General features: G+C 41.3%; 2 protein-coding genes across 3 annotated transcripts in view; one reads left to right on the forward strand and one right to left on the reverse strand.

Annotated features, from left to right (window-relative positions):
• Positions 1-404: 404 nt before the first annotated feature.
• On the forward strand, positions 405-2,456 carry LOC122812916 (histone H3.3A). Its single transcript, XM_044084970.1, has 4 exons — positions 405-512; positions 872-1,006; positions 1,599-1,752; positions 1,892-2,456. Exons 2-4 carry the CDS (start codon positions 879-881, stop codon positions 2,018-2,020), a joined length of 411 nt encoding a protein of 136 aa, XP_043940905.1. The 5' UTR covers positions 405-512; positions 872-878; the 3' UTR covers positions 2,021-2,456.
• Positions 2,457-2,955: 499 nt separating this feature from the next.
• The window catches only part of LOC122812915, a 739,345-nt gene continuing 725,576 nt past the window's right edge, over positions 2,956-16,724 (reverse strand). For both annotated transcript variants that reach the window (XM_044084968.1, XM_044084969.1), the window contains exon 16: positions 2,956-6,045. In XM_044084968.1, the coding sequence (XP_043940903.1) occupies positions 6,011-6,045 (35 nt within the window). In that variant the 3' untranslated portion in view covers positions 2,956-6,010. The remainder of the gene's footprint in view (positions 6,046-16,724) is intronic.

Consider the following 16,724-nt stretch of genomic DNA (forward strand, 5'->3'; position numbering starts at 1 on the left):
TTCCAAAATGAACAATCGATAATGCAAAATGAAGGCAAGTAGGAAACAGTTTTCTCACTGTCACAAATTAATTTTAGCGCTTCAAACACTCCCATTCACTTTTCATGTTAAGCTTTGCTACAAACAACAGGATTCTATGCTGAACAAATAAGCCAATCAGAAGGATTTACTTTAGTACAGTATAATTGGTTACAATGATGTATGAACAAGCCTATAAACCATCGAGTTTAGTAGCCAATGAAAATGCTTAAAATTAACCAATCGGAGTGTGGTCTACGAGCGCAGCATCGGAAGTCTTCTGCCGTTTAATGACATCATTGAGTTGGAGTCGCGCTTAGCCAATGATGGTGTTGAAATGTGACGGCTAGCGTATGCTAATATTAGAAAGGAGGAGACGACGTCTACGGCTATTTTCCTATAAATAGCAAGAAGCTAAACTCATAAGAGTACACTTGAATCCATCGTCGTCGGAGATTTAGGTGGTTGTTAATTTATAGCTGCTTATTTTTGTGGTAAGTGCTCTTTTTTATACAATAGTTTCTAATAGTCTTGTTAATAAACGAGTGGTTATTTGCTGTTTATGGTGAGATCTGTTAGAGATGCTATGGCTAATCTTATTTCTTTTCGTTTTTAAATTTAATATTGAGGAGTTTTGTAGTCATTTAACCACGTTCGCTTTCTTGTTAATACGCTTATACTTGCCTGATATAGCAAACGGTAGCTATTCTATATTGTCTTTAGATAAACACTACACTATTCTAGAAGTGTCAAATTGTGAAAAATGACTAGTTGGGTTTCATTGTAGTTATCTGAAAATCTAGCTTTTGTGTCGATGGTGTTCATTCAAAGTCTATAATACGTTAAATTTTAGATAAAACATGGCTCGTACAAAACAGACTGCCCGAAAATCTACTGGTGGAAAAGCTCCAAGGAAACAATTGGCAACGAAAGCGGCGAGGAAGAGCGCTCCGTCTACCGGTGGGGTGAAGAAACCTCATCGTTATAGGTAATTTAACGTGGTGTTGTGATGTATTTCGTAGGAGGTAGTGACTTAATCCGTGTGATTTATCTCGTAGGAGGTAGTGGCTTATATGGGCAGTTGCGCATGTAGTAATTGCCTTTGTTAGGAAACGTACCTCTCGTTTAGTATTAGAATCCGGGCAAATTGAAAAATTACTGCGTAGAGTGCCCAAATAGAGCATATATTTGGGCAGTAGTACTATATACTTTCTGAATGGCGAATCCTGAAACTTCACTGTTTCGTCTTTATCGAAAGTTATGCTGGTTAAGTCTTTAGAGTTGTGTTGCCGGATGGTGTTTACGTGTAGTACGTGATCTTGCCATTTGTTTTTCGAGAAGGGTCGTGTCAATTTGAGATGGTTCATACTAATGGTGTACGTGCAGTACGTGGTATGCGTATGCTGTCTTGTGCGTGGGAAGGGGTTTTACTTCTGCTAACTGGGTGTAATTTATAACTGTTAAATGCCGTAGTAATTTTAATTGCAATTTATTACTTTTGTGAGTATTGCGCTTAGTTTATTTCTGTGAGTAGATTTAGAAAGTCTGCTGTGGTATTAACTTGTGCTTTTGAACTCTAGGCCCGGAACTGTAGCCCTTAGAGAAATTCGTCGGTATCAGAAGTCTACAGAGCTGCTAATCCGAAAGTTGCCATTCCAGAGACTGGTGCGAGAAATTGCCCAAGACTTCAAAACTGACTTGAGATTTCAGAGTGCAGCCATTGGTGCCCTTCAGGTACGTAGCATAATGTGGTGTTTGTTTTTTTGTTGTTGTTTGTGTTTTTAGTAACTTGTTTTATGTGAAATTGATTTTGGGATTGTAATTTCAGAAAAGTGTAGTACTGTACGTTCTGACTCCTTCTCTTGTTTTACAGGAAGCAAGTGAAGCCTATCTAGTTGGCCTGTTTGAAGATACTAACTTGTGTGCCATCCATGCAAAACGAGTGACTATAATGCCTAAAGACATTCAGCTGGCTCGTAGGATACGTGGGGAAAGAGCCTAAGCCTTTGAATTGTAGTTGGCTTTTGTAATGTACAGTTTTGCGTTTGTATAATTTGTATATTCTGCTTTAATTTAAAGTTTTAAAGTCATTCCATTATCTGCTCAGGACGGCAGGTTTAAACCGAATCGGGGGCAACTTAAAACAGCCTGATCACCAAACAGCCTGATTACCTTGGAGTACAGCCTGATTACCTTGGAGTACTTGGTAATGCAGAACTTTCATGGGGTCTGGTAAACGGCCTTGATGTGGTGCTAAAACACGGCAATATATTGGAACTTTTTTAAATGTGGTAAACGGACAAGTATGCGAGACCACTGATGTACATAACTTTGGAATAGTGTACAACTTGGCAGCTATAGTAAATGTGCATTTATAATGGATTTTATATTTGTGTCAACGTTTTGTAAATAAAACATTTGCAAATGTGTACCTTAAACGACTTTCTCTTAATTGGGGCATCTGTCACTTGGTGAAAAGAGGATTGGTATAGTAAAACTGCGTTCTTGTTGTTGGTTCCTTTGTTTGGGGGTTAATTGGTTCCTTTTGTGTTGTGTTTGTGGCTTATACTGTGCTTAAAGTCTATTTGCATATCCGCTGTTTTGGCCCTTGCTAACGGATGTCAACTCAATTGCCCAGGTTCCAGTTTAGTGAGAATAGAGTGTACCGGACTAACTTTCTGTAGTATGATTGGTCATGGGGTACATTGAATGGGGTACTGTGAACAGCTCACAGATGTAGATTTAGATTTACAGCCTTTTCACAACTAACTAAGTCAATGCAGAATGGCAGTGTTGGTGACTGCATGCTTAAAGTAGCAATTACTGTTAAGCCTGATATATTGAATTTGCTACAGTTGTGACTATTTCAGGCTTGGTCCTACAGTTGAGCAAGGCTGTCTGCCAAAGCCCATTAACTGGTCTCAAATTAAGACTTTGACAGTACTGTGAGCTATAACTGTGTGCTTCCTGTCCAGGGCTCAACCCCCCAGAGTGGCACTTGTATTTCCAGGAAGTCAAAGTGTCTGGAGCCACCTAAGTTCTGAGACCTTTGGATCCTATGCCCACTGGATGACCTAGTTATTTTCACTCCCATTCCTTCAGTTCCATCCACTCGTGGAACTGAGTTTCACAGGGCCCTTCTGTGTTCCATGTTGCAAGACTCTTGCACACTCCACTCCCTTAGAATCCATCAGAGGACCACCATTCCTCTGGCTTGTGGGTTGTCCAGCTGGTGCCGAAGCATCCAGACATTCCTATCTCACTAAAATCATGTTGGACCAACAGTATTTCACTTGCTGCTGTGGTTGTGGCAGCAGTTACCAAGGACCTGGCTGAACAGCATTCTCGGAGGCTTCCCAATTTCACAGGGGGTGCCTCACAGGCAGCCTGCTCAGGCATTGCTAGTCTGACATGCATGGGTGAAGTTATTTCATGACTGTTTTAAGGCCTTGTCAATGCCCTGTCTGGATACACTGGGTCATGGTTTGAACTACCAACCTTTTCTAGAAACCAGTGAAGTTCTCGAATAAATGCAGGGGATCCTTTTAAAGGGAGTTTGTTGGGAGACCCAGGGGTGGAGATGATGTGCAAAATCAGGACTCTGGTTCCAAGAAGTGCTACCAGACCATCTCTGGGGGGGGTGATTCCCAGAAGTGCTACCAGACCATCTCTGGTGGGGGGGGGTGGTATCTGCCACTACCTAGATGTGGGCACCAAGTTATAACCAGATTTTTTTCCCCCCTCTAGTTCAGACTCTCTGCACCCAGTCAGAACTGTCGGGAACAAATTCTAAATCGATTGCAAAAGTACAAGAGGTTCCGGGGGAAAACTGGGAGATGCTCCAGCCATAAACCTTTATCTAAGGCAATACTGCATAAGGATTAAGGATGCAATGCAAATAAAAGTTGGGGAACTTGACTCTTAAACAATTGAATTTGGAATACAGTGAATTTGCATTGCTTACACGTGAACTTTCAAATTTTAATACTGGTTTCCTGTAACTATTCTAGTCCATATTCAGTGGTGCCAATTTGCCCCAGTTTTCCCTTTGATTTGCTAGTTCTCCTCTTCTGGACTCAGAATAGCACTTTATCTGACCTACTGTAGCAAGTGCTGCCAGCACTAAACATTCTAAACTGCTCATGCTCCAGTACTTGATGCCCACTTCTCCAGGCAGGTTCCTATGTTCTATTAACCTAGAACTTCAGCATACCAAGGTCCAACTGCCTCATGTAAATTTCCCACTTGCATATCCAAATTGGAAGCAATGGGCTCTCCAGCCAAGACTAATAGCTGGTCTACTGCACCAATCTAGTTGTCTAGAACACAAACACCCACCTTGTGGCACAAATCTACCCAAACAGCAGAGATCTCAAAGGCAGAAATGCATCAACACCTTTCATGAGACTACTCAGTGCCACTCAACCAGTGCCTAGAACAGTGCCCAACAGTCATGAGACACTGTCCCAGTCACTAGACTAAGGTGACAGGATCTGTACACTTGTCCCATCAACAGGTATGACATTCATTTTATATGTGGGTGTAAATGATGTGAGATCTAACATGACTGTCGGGCACCCAGTATTACTGCTACACCAGTTAAAAAGCACTGGAGTGAACTGGCACATTACCTGTTCAACCTCAAGCTCCCTGTCTAAATGGTGCACTGCTGGTAATCTGTCCAGTGACCTGCAGACCCTGGGAACTATTGCTCTATTAGCCTAAGTTTGACATGCACAGCTGTGGAATGAATCTTGGATATAGGCATCTTCAAACTCTGGATCCCACGGTTTGGGTGTGAAGGTAGATCATGCCTACTCAACCTGGTCACCTTGAATCTGTCACCAGAGTGGTGGATGAGGTAAGCCTACCTTGATCTGGCCAAAGCCTTTGGTACCATCCCCACTCAGAATCCTAGAAAACTATCACTAGGTGGGTTGCAAACCAGCTGTTGCCTTTTTCATTTCTCTATTCCCCCCCTACCCAGTGGTGTACAAATTGGGAACTGTTGGTTTTGAGCCTCTGGTTATTTACTGGTGTATACATTCTGCTCTATGCACTAATGGACAGCATAACTCAGTGGCCCATTCATTCCTGCAAGCTAAGCCCTATTGGACTACCCATTCTGCACTGAGTTGGGTTGTGGGGTGCACTCACCAGACAGCACCCCACTTCCATGACTCAAGTTCAGCTGTGCACGATGCCTTCTGCATATGCAAAGTACCCATATAGCAAGTAATTCTTGGGCCCAAACTCCAGAGCTGTAACAGTGCTCCTACTTGGTGAGAACTCACTCTTGGATGGGCAGGTAGGCAGCAGCCACTCCCATATTCCTCTGCTAGCTTGTGCAGACACTGGAGCTGTTAACTCCGATCACCTGCACTGTTTAGGGTCTTTACTCCTGTACACAATTGAGATGGCTTTAGAAAAGCCATTTTAAAGTTTCTAATGAAATAGGAATGCATGGATCTGGTTGGTATGTAATGTTGCCTACCATACCCAAATGCATTAAAAAGATAAAATTCTTAATCACTCAATGTCCAGGAGTACATTTGCCCATGCATAGCTTCAAATTTCCACAGCTAAAAAAAGATTGATTAAACAACATAATACAACTGGTCACACTTTGTAGTCATCTGGTGTTCATAGGTTGGCTCCTAATTATGCAAATTAAAAATGTTAGCTGGAAACAAATAGGTTTGCAAACTTCTGAAGGTCACTATTTTATTTGCATTCTGTACACATTCCAAGTTCCTGTTGTGATAGAAGTGTTGCAGCAGATAAAGCATAGTGCTTGTATAAACCCACCATGTTCCCTTAAAATTACACTGTTAATATTTACATAAGACTATTAAAAATAAAATTCATTCAGTTTGCTCACTCCATTTGGCTGTCTTTTGTTTTGAAACCCTGAGGTAAAAATGTGCACCATGGCTACAGTCTGTTGTATTCAAAGGAGAGTCGCATTGTGTAATGTTTATTTTTCAGTTCGTCATACAAACCATTCTGTGTGTTTAAATCCAGCAGCTGTAAGAGAAAAAAAAATTAAACTGCTTATGTATGCTGCAAGTCAGTACTGTTTTTAACACCTTTAACTATCTTGTGATATAGGCAAACATTTATATTAACATGGTCACACACAAATACCAAGCCAAACGTATACCTTATTCAATTCCTGCCTTATTTTAGGCCTCATTTTTTTTTGCATGTATTCCCACATTTTGCACTCCCTTTTCTAAAGATACCATATCTGCTATAATATTCACTGCTTCAAGTATGGCTGGTTTAAGCTTTCATTTCCATTGATAATGTAAGCTGCAGTGGTGTCTAACAGCAAGAGGTTCTCAGCTGGAGTGCCCTCTGTGTGGAGTCTGCATGGCCTCTCTGCAGTCGAGTGGTGTTTGAAAGACATGCATAGAATGGGCGTGCCTTCGCTGAAGGTTGGGTGTTGATCTGGCACCTGTAAAAAAAAAAAAAAAATCTACTGCCAACCAGCAGACTGGGGTTTCATTGTGGCGACCCCTAACCGGGAAAAGCCGAAATAACATTTCCATTGATGTGTAAAGTAAAATATAAAGGTGAAATACTTCAGTTCATTCTGTGAATATTAAAACAATATGCCAATAAGTATTTAGTATTGGTAATTTTTGTTGTGAAATTTTGAATATATTAAACCAAGAACATAAAAGGAAAAATAAACTAGTCAATCATACCAAGCACACTAAAATAATGGTATGATCTTAAAACTATTCCAGTTAAACATCTCTCTTATGTATGTCAAGATCAAAGTGAGATCCAGATAAAGAATTTCATTAAATGTTAAGCCATATATTTTGGAAGTTTACAACTATGTAACCCAAAGAATAGTTGTAATTTTGTGTAATAGATTTCAATGTATTTTGAAAATCCACCCATCTTCAATACTTGGGCTGAATTTTGCTGCATCTTCTGAAGACAAAAAATATATATATTGCTATCCAGAATCTGCAAAGTTGTACATATCAGAAATAACTTGGTATGACCAAAATAATTTTTAGTTATCTAAGAATCTGAAGTTGTCTTCATTTGCTCTTCAACCTCTGATTTATTGGATCTGACTCAGAATATCGAGCATTAGATCTGAGCTCCAAGCTCCTTCCCTACCTATAATGCCATTTCCTATGCTTCATGTCCACATCGCAATCCGTGCTCTAGACTACAGTTTTAGGGTAAGTGGCTTTTTCTACCACTTTTGACACTCCTTTCTTAAACCTTTTTTTTTCCTACCGCCCCTTGTGCTCTCTGCATTAGTTTAAGGAAAACCCCCCAAACCAGGCTTCAGAAAAATGCAGTGTGTGACCACAAGCTCTCCAACTAATGGCCACACATTGTGTGTTGTATGTCTTTGGGCTGTCCACTTAGAGACCTCCTGTTCTATCTTTGCTGGGTTTAATCACCAGGCACTGATGGACAAGAGGAATAAGTTAATTTTGAAGGGCCTTCTTCCCTCTCCTACCACTGGGACCCTGGCCTCCTCTGTCCCAGATTCTGTTTCCATCTTTGCCCCAGTCTCTGGCACTCTACCTCCAGCCAAGAGGTCTGGGGAAAGAGACATCTAAGTCCAAGGACAGGGCCAGGAAGTGATCCCCAGATCACTCGTCCTCAGATAGCCCTCCAACAAAAGTAAGGTCAGCTCCATTTACCTCTGTTCTCCCTGGAGCTGGAGGAGCTTCGGACTCGGTCATCTGCACATGCTTCCCTTCACTGCATCTCGAGGCATGTGTCGGTGGCCACCTCTTCCTGCTCCACCTGCAGTCTAGGATGATGCGGTTTATCTGCAGTCAGATACAGATGGGAGTCTTGCCTCTCCCTCAGGAGTGGGTGGGGGGTGTAATCTGCGTCCATTTGGATGGAGACATCATAGAAATCCTTTGCCAGTGTGGAGGGTGGTATGCCCAAAAACCCAACACAGACGAATTGGTGTTCCTGGAGGCATTTGGCGCATGGAAGGAGTCTGATATAGTGGAGCCTATTCCCAAATGTCCAGACAAAATTTTGAGTTCACATACGGACAGGACCCATTGGATCAAGCGATCCCTGGTTGATGCCATGATGGTGGCAGCTGCCACTAAGGAGCTCGTTGAGGAGAGCTTTACGGTTCATCCTGACAGAGTTCAGGGTGATGGACCGTTTTGGGAAAGCAGGTGTACACTTCAGTGACATTTTCTGTGTGTGTGTGCGCTGAATTATTTGGCACGTGATTAGGCTGCAGCGAGACCTAGTCAAGGGGACCTCTGAGTCTTCCCTTGGGTCCATGTCAGTGGAGGACAAGAAAGTGTACAAATGGCCATCCTGACATCTGTCACTAACACCTCTATGTGTCTCCTCTCCCATGCAACCGTGGGCATCTTTTACGAATGGCGGTTCCATCCTTTTGGTAAATCAGTACGTGACACCTTACTTCAGAGTGAGAAGGACAGGAAGACACTCTGCCATTGGGATACGTTTTTTCGGCCCCTCAACAAACCTGTTCTAGGAAGCACTGGAAATTGCAAAACTGTTAGAAAGGCGAGTCATCCAACCTGTCCCCCCTGACCAGTCTGGATTAGGCATTTATTCCAGGTTCTTTTTGGTACTTAAGACCCATTCTGGATCTTTCTTACCTCGGAGAGAATACAGTCTCTGAAGCTACATGTCCTTTGTATTCCTCAAGACTAGTCACAGAGGAAATGGTATTAAGGGTGTTGGGGTCCATGGCGGCCACGATCAGTCTTTTACCCATGGAGTGTTTTCACATGTGGGTACTTCAGTGGACTCTTGCGGTTCAATGGTCCATGTTAGATCTCCCATTGTCACACCCCATTCAAATCTCTCAGGTGTGCATGCACTCTCTTCTGTGGTGGATTCATTCTCCAGAGCTTGTTTGGGGTCACTGTTTTCTGCTGTCTCCCCCTCGGCCACAGTGACCATGGACGCCTCCCTACTAGGGTGGGGGGCACTACTAGTCCATGGCACGTGGTCCCCACATGAGACCAGTTCACATATCAACGTCCTAGAGATGAGGGCAGTGCTTCTAGTGTTGCAGATAGGAGGGAACCTATGTTGCAAAGCCATGAGAGTGTGGGAATGGGTGATCTTTGGTCATTTTCTGGGGGCAACGCACATTCTGGGGAGGTACAGCATTCTAGCAGACAGGGTCAGCAGGTCTATTCTGATCTTTCTCAAGTGGGGTCAGCCTTGCTGCCTCTCCTTCCGATGTGAAATGTAGCCAGTTGTTCGCTCTGAACCCCCACTGGAGGAAGCCCCCAGAGACGCTCTGATTCATGCTTGCACCCCCCCCCCCTTTCTGTATGGTTATCTTCCTCTTCCCTTAATACTAAAATTCCTTCAAAAAGCTCACAGGCTGGGGAGCTTAGTTATCCTCATTGCCCCATTTTGGCCTCACCAAGTCTGGTTTTCCTCTCTGTGGTCTCACCTGGTGGCGCCACCATAGACGTTAGATCCAGTTCAGGATCTCATTTCTCATCCTTCAGGGATTCCCCATCCAGACCTGGACAGTCTGAAGCTCACTGTTTGGCTGCTCCAGTTCCCATGACAGTCAGGCTTATTTTCAGCTGTCAACACCAGAAGGGTATACTCCAGCAAAATGGAGACATTTTTCAATATGGGCTTCGCAGTATGCTCTAGATCCTTTCACTGCTCTGGTTTCTGTGATTTTAGATTTTTTGGCAGGGATCTTTAGCAAGGTGCCAGTTCTTCTACAGTTAAGGTCCAGTTCACGGTAATTTCTAATTTTCATGTATGTAATAACATTTTTTTTATTTTACATTTGTTGATCGGGATAGTCTGACTGGATACATGTCCATTTTCAGCGGATGCCCAGGGAGAAAAGTTCCAAAGATAATTACAACAGCAAACATGACAAAAATACACATTTAGCTAAGTTTACAAACTCCGTTTACATTTGAGTTATACAATCTAACAAATTTATAGTGTAGCACACAAAATAACAGACTGAATAGTATTAGTACACAAGTATTAACAAAATGTAGCCAGGCTTATTGCAGGAACATAGCCAATGCAATTTAAAATACTGCTTGAGACTTTTCTTAAATTGTGTTAGGGAGGTCTCTAGAGTGCTGTCGGCAGGCAGTGAGTTCCAAGTTTTACCGACAGAATTGGCAAACAGAGTCTCCAGCAAAGTTTTTGATTTAACAGTTTGGACTACCAGTCTAGGGCAACCGCGGTGGTGCAGTGGTTAGCATTGCCACCCCACAACACGAGGTTTTCTGGTTCGATCCTCGGCTGGGTGCCTTCTGTGCAGAGCCTGCATGTCCTCCCTGTGGGTTTCCTCCAGGTGCTCCCACATCCCAAATACATGGTTTAGATGGATTGGACACTCTAAATTGGCCCTAGGCGTGAGTGCATGCGTGTGTACCTTCTGTGGAAGGTTGGGAGCCATGTTGGCAACTCAACACTGTAAAACTCCACTGCCAATCATGAGCAGATTAGATAAGGTTACAATGGGGGTATATAACATTTTTAAGAGCAGCTGTATTATCTGGTTGGTTAAGTACTTTATGAGCAATTATTAGTTGGTTGTACTTTAATAGGCTGGGTAGCTCTAGCCAACCAAGATAGTTTAGGTTTTTACAGTGATGTGTTCTATAAGGCATATCAGTGGCAAATCTAGCTATGTGGTTATAACAGGAAGAGTTTATTAAGGCATAGAGAAGGAATGAGAGCAGACTATGGTAATTTTAGCAGGTGGAGTAAGAAATGGTTTAACTCTATATAATGTACCAAGTTTTTTGTTAATGGTTTTGATAGTTTGGTTGACATGATTATCAAATTTAAGAACCAAAACACTTAGAAGTTTTGTGCAATCGTCAGGGGAGATTGTGGTACCATTATTAGATTTAATGGAGAAGGGTAATACAGAGGACCTTTGAGTGGGAGAGAAGAGCAGAAGCTTTGTTTTGTTTGGGTTTAAAATTAGACGACACTCAGAAAAACAGTTTTTGACTATGTTAAATGTATCTTGGGTTAATGTCTGCAATACTGGTTGGGAGGTGGCAGAGCATATCAAAGTAGAATCATCTGCGTACTGAATACAGTTAGCTTTTGGAATATCTGCATGGAGGTCATTAATGAAAATGAAGAACAAAAGAGGACCCAGAATGGATCCCTGGGGGACTCTAAGGGTGTTGGGACAGAGGTTGGCTTCCTTAGCATCTTCTAAGACTTGCAAAGCTTTCTTAAAAAGCACCTTTCTTCTTTGCCCCGCGGTGAAGGATTCCTATACTGCAGTGGGATCTCACATTAGTTCTGCAGGCTCTAGTTTTGTCCCCCTTTGAGCCTGTAGCCTCGGTGTCCTGCAATTTTTGTCCTGTAAGATGGCTTTCTACTTCTCCCAGGAGGATTTCGGAGCTTCAAGCTTTGTTGGTCAAGCCTCCTTATATGATTTTTCATAAGGATAGGGTATCCTTGCATACTAATCCATCTTTCCTTCCCAAAGTAGCTTCGGAGTCCAGTATTAATCAGGTGATTAGTCTTCTGGTCTTTTTCACAAATAAGGAGAGCCTAGGATTTTAGATGCAGATCCTTTTTGAGAATAAGAAAAATATATAAACACAGAAAATTATATTCATAGAGTAGCAGAAAGTATTCTAAGAAGTAAGCTAACACGGGAATGCAGAAAGAAGATTTTGCTGATAGGAATGACTGCAATTAGGGATACAGACAATAGGTAAGAGGTGGCTGGAATTTACTGGAAAAAACTGCCAAAAGAACCAAGGTATGGAGAGCAAGACAGGCATTTATTTGGACTGCAGGCTAGAGATTGCCTTCCCTCAATGATTGATATCAGAGTATAGGCAAAGAGAAAAAAATAGGGGGATCCTAAGTGAAAGACCAGCACTGGTAGGCGTTTTAGTAGAATATAGAACAGAAGCTGCTGTTAAAAAAAGAAATAATTAGTACAGCATACAAAATATTGCATGACAACTGTAAGAATCAATCAGAAGAGGATAGAAAGGATTGGGAAGAGTTATTGGATAAGCAATTCACAACGAAAAAAAATGGGAGATATATGTATGTCTCTGTTTACATTCATATGACAGAGTGACCGATGGTTGAAATCCGGTTTCCATGAGCCTATATGACGAAGCTCCAAGGGTCGAACGCTTGGAATGTTATAAAAAATTCGGAATTCGACATTTCCGACTGCTCTACAACGGGTCAAAAAGGGGGGATATTTTGCGTTTCAGCTACATTGTGTTTGCAATTCTGCACATTCGCAGAACTGCTGTCGAACATTTCCATTCAGCCATCTGCCATTCACTCAAATCCATGTATACCATATGTCTCCCATATATGCAACAAAGTCTAGAATCTTTGCTTGGATGTGTTGACATAGGTATGTTTATACCCCAAGTAGACTCCAAAGAATTTTTCCTGAGGTAGAAAATGTTGGAGGCATGATGGGGAAGAAAGAGGCAATTGGGAGCACATTTTCTGGGAGTGTAATGAGTAGGTAGACCTTAAAGATTTTCTGTAGGCTATTCTGTCAGAGATACTGGGTGAGCATATTGGAGTAACTCAAATACATTTTTTTTTTGAGCTATGATACAGAATCAGAATTGCCTAGATATAGATGTAGTGGACAGATAGCCAAAGATCTGGTTTATAGCAGATTTGGAAGCCTTATGTAATTGTTCTGAGACTGGAAGAATTCTCAACTCCCAGTTGAAGGATTCTTTCATTCTAAGTATTGTGTCCCCAAACAATGGGTCCTCAGTGGGTGAAGCTCAGGGCAAGGTGCATTTAGGGTCTGAGCTGTGGCACTGGTCTGAGGTGAAAATTCTTCCCAGAAGCCATCTTCTCTTCATCAGAAACATAAGAGAGAGTGTGTGGGAGAAGATATTCCTTTTCCCAGAGGAAGTTCCTTCCTTATTTTTTTTCCTTTTCCCGGGAAGGCTGCTTGGGATACATGAAATCCGTGGACTACTGGGCCTGTCTGGCAATGTTTTGAGAGATAACCTGGGTTGAAAAGGGCTGTGGGATGGACAGGCTAGGCTGGGACAACTTAAGTTACCACTTTATCTTAAGGGGCATGGGCAGCTGCAGCCTTGGACCAGCCCCCAGGAGGAGCTTCCCTACTCGTAGTACCCTCCTGAACCTAGGTGGATGTGTCAGAAACCAGAGCCTATGAAATGCCCCCAAACCTGATAAACACTTTTCCAGTTCCAGCTAATGAGGAGTGGAAGGGGCCAATGACATGGCAGTCTCCATAGGTATTGCTGCAGAGGCATTGGGCCCAGCACTCACTGATACTGTGTGCTGCTAAAGCACTTTGCTTCATTAACCTTAAGCTGGGGTGAAGAGTAATGTACCACTAGAATGTTGACCTCACTAACCTATCAGGTATATATCCTTGTGCTTCTTAGGGACATCTCCCTGGCACTGCCAGATGATATAACATACCTATGCCTAGTTGTACCTTCAGACAAGTACTGGTTAAGGGAGTTGGATTAACATTGGATAATTCTCTTGTAGAAAACACACAAATATAGCAACTGGGAATATCATGTTGTGGTCTGAAATGAAAAAGTAAGTATGAAAATCCTTGTGTAGAATCAGACGTAGCCACAGCCGTGGGAGAATGAGACTTGATCTTCTTGGGGTGGGGGGGATTTTCCATCATGAGAGAAGGAGAAGTAGACAGAATGTGACAACCATTTTAAAATGGTTTCCTTTGATATTGATTGCCTCATTTTCTTTCCACCAAAGGCAATAAAGAGCTGTTCAGAAGCTCTGAAGTCTTCATTCTTGCCAAGTCGTACCCAAGTTGCCTGTGGAATCCACAGCTGGCCCACAGAACAACAACAGAGGGGTTAGAAATACTGGACTAAGTCTGAGGATTTGTTTATGACCACAGCAGATTCCTTGATCTCCGACTGGGAAACAGAGGACAAAGACAGGATAGCTTCAGGATCCCCTATAGCATTTTTTTTTTTTGCCTGAAGGGGGGCATTTGAGGCAGGAGAGTCAGTAGTAGCTATGGAGGGCAGGGGCTTTTAGGCACTTGTTCTCCTAAATATGTTAAGGCTATTAAGCCAACTGTGAATAGTCTTAGGGGTAAATGAAAGACAAATTTTGCAAGAACAGATGTGCGATTCCTCCAAACAAAATAGACAGATAAATCCTATGTAAGCATTCCTCAATGACCTATCATATGGGCATTTTCCTTTTCTGCTAGACATAAAAGAAAAGAATTAATGAGAGGCTTTAGTTAAAAATAAAAGGAAGGTCCCCTGTGGGTACTTACTTGGCCAGAAACAGATGTGTGAGATGACCACCATAACTGAAGCTACAGTGTAGATGAACATCTGACCAAATTCTTCAGTGGCAGGACAGATCTGAACTTTGGATCCTTCACATCTCTGTATACTATCAAACTGCTGTGCTACCTCAAATGTACAGTGTGCAAGGAAGGTGCCCAAAAGCTTTTGTAAACTGGCCATATGTATCTTCCTTATCAGAATATGTTCTGTACAACTTTTTGACATTGCAACAGTGAACTAATGATAAACGTCTATATTTTCACTGAGTATGTTATTTTAATATAGGATATAGAATACTCTGTGAAAATATAGACAAGAGTATTGAATATCCTTTATTCATATATGATGTATATTACTCTCCCCATTACTGAACTCTATAGCAGCTCACCAGTAAGCCCTACAAAAATTCCAGTAATTAGGATGTAAAACATACATCAGTCAGTAAAACACTCTCCAGTGTGGGCTTCTTTCAGCATCACTTTCTAGAAATAAGAATCCTGATGAAATATACCATTTGTAAGTCTAATCTATTTATATAATGCAAGGAAAACGTAACCTACACATTCCATAATAAACGCATGGAAAGTTGATAACTCATATTCATTCCATACATGAAAACTACAACTAATCACCTTCTTAAGTAACTTATGTTAGATTAATTCAGGCCTAAATGACAAAACATAGCAACCAACAGCCTGTCTTGGACCCGGAGAAGGAATCCAATTTGTAGTGCTAAGTATGCACATAGGACTACATAACTGCCTCTCGAATGCTTCTAGAGTCCACCTCTTTCCAGTATGACATCAAACAAGACAAGGCTCTTGAAGAATGTGCCTTGATTCTGTCAGGAATAGATTTTCCACAGGGAGAATAACAAAAAGCTATAGCAAGGGTCAACCATACCTCTCAACTGTCCCGAATTTTGTTGAAAGTTCCGTTTTAGGTTTAAAAGATGGTGCCACGAATTCCAGAATGACTCCTTGAAATTCAGATTTATCTTTCACTTTAATATACATTATCATACTGTACCAACGTGCCCTGGGGGGTGTCAATGTGGAAGGATGAATGGTATTACATCAGAGCCACAACAGTGTTGCGAATGAGCAACTAGCGAACATGAAAGCAATCATTATCAGGCAAGTAAGAGACTGTGTATAATTGCCAGTACATGGCATTTTTAATGCCTTAATGTTTTACAATAATGTTTGTATTATTATGTAATGCTATGATCTCTGTAAACAAGCAACATTTTGCCACTTGCCAGTGCAGCAGTACAGGCTTGGCTGTTCAGCTGCAGCATATGTACTTTAGTTTGATGATGGCTGTCTTAGAACATGGCTAATTAACAAGAATATATTTCTTATCATTATTAAACTTTTTTGTCTGCAGATTGTTTTCTTCTGCTGTATCCCAATTAACATATTACATCAGTGATGATGATGATGATGTTGGCGACAACTGCTGAAGCATGATGTATTTACTGTCTTTGTAGGAGAAACAGAGAAAATTCAACACCAAGTGTGTTGTGAGACTAATTTTGACAGCCTTGAAAGAAATCCTTTAATTATTGCAAACATTCAGAATGTAGTGTGAGGTGTATTTGTGGTGACTGCCGAGAGTGAACAAATAGTGTATTGTTTTGTAAGTCAAGGCAAGGGACAATATTGTTCACAACAGTTTTTTTTTTACTTGTTAACATGTAAATACAGCCAGTGGAAACTGCTGACTGAAAGCATTTTTTTCTAATTTGTTCCTTTGATTCTCTTGACATCACGAGTGACTGATTTTCTAATGCCTGCCAAAGAATGGATGCTTAGAGTGTTTAATAGTATTCATGGACCTGACCTAGGGACACTACAACATGGTGTGTTTTAGTGCTTAACTATGTAACTTTCTTGAAGGAAATATATGGAAAGGTATACTAAACACACAAATGTACAGGCACAAACTGACCGACTCAACTCGCACAAAAAACACATATAGATGCACACATGCAAACCCAGACACAAACACACAGAAGACAGTGTAAGCAGAGCTTATGTAATTTGTATTTATTTTAATTTGATGCAAGTTTAGTAGCTAGCACTTATATAATTTTAACTTTTATTAAAAATCATATTTTAATTTTAGACTAGGTTCACAGACAATTTGTTTTTTTTTTGTAAAAAAAAATACATTTCAGTTTTGCCCAAGTTTAAATATTAATATAAATAAACCATGATTATTCTGGTTATATTTTGCTTCATTTTAGCACTTCATTTTTTTAAACTTGTGTTTCTGAGCGGTGGTATCCCACAACCCTATTGCGGTGGTCAGGGTTATGCTATTGTGTATGCAAATGAATGTTAGTTAGTACTTAGATTTCTGGCCAGATATACCTAC

Source organism: Protopterus annectens, chromosome 10.part0, assembly GCF_019279795.1.
Source record: "Protopterus annectens isolate FY-2018-M chromosome 10.part0, PAN1.0, whole genome shotgun sequence".
NCBI lineage: Eukaryota > Metazoa > Chordata > Ceratodontiformes > Protopteridae > Protopterus > Protopterus annectens.

Excerpts from the sequence above, each read along its gene's own strand:
- LOC122812916 (XM_044084970.1), top strand. The coding sequence starts at position 879 with ATGGCTCGTACAAAACAGACTGCCCGAAAATCTACTGGTGGAAAAGCT. Across the intron at positions 1,007-1,598 it reads AAGAAACCTCATCGTTATAG|GCCCGGAACTGTAGCCCTTA; the intron begins GTAATTTAACGT and ends TTTGAACTCTAG. Across the intron at positions 1,753-1,891 it reads CAGCCATTGGTGCCCTTCAG|GAAGCAAGTGAAGCCTATCT; the intron begins GTACGTAGCATA and ends CTTGTTTTACAG.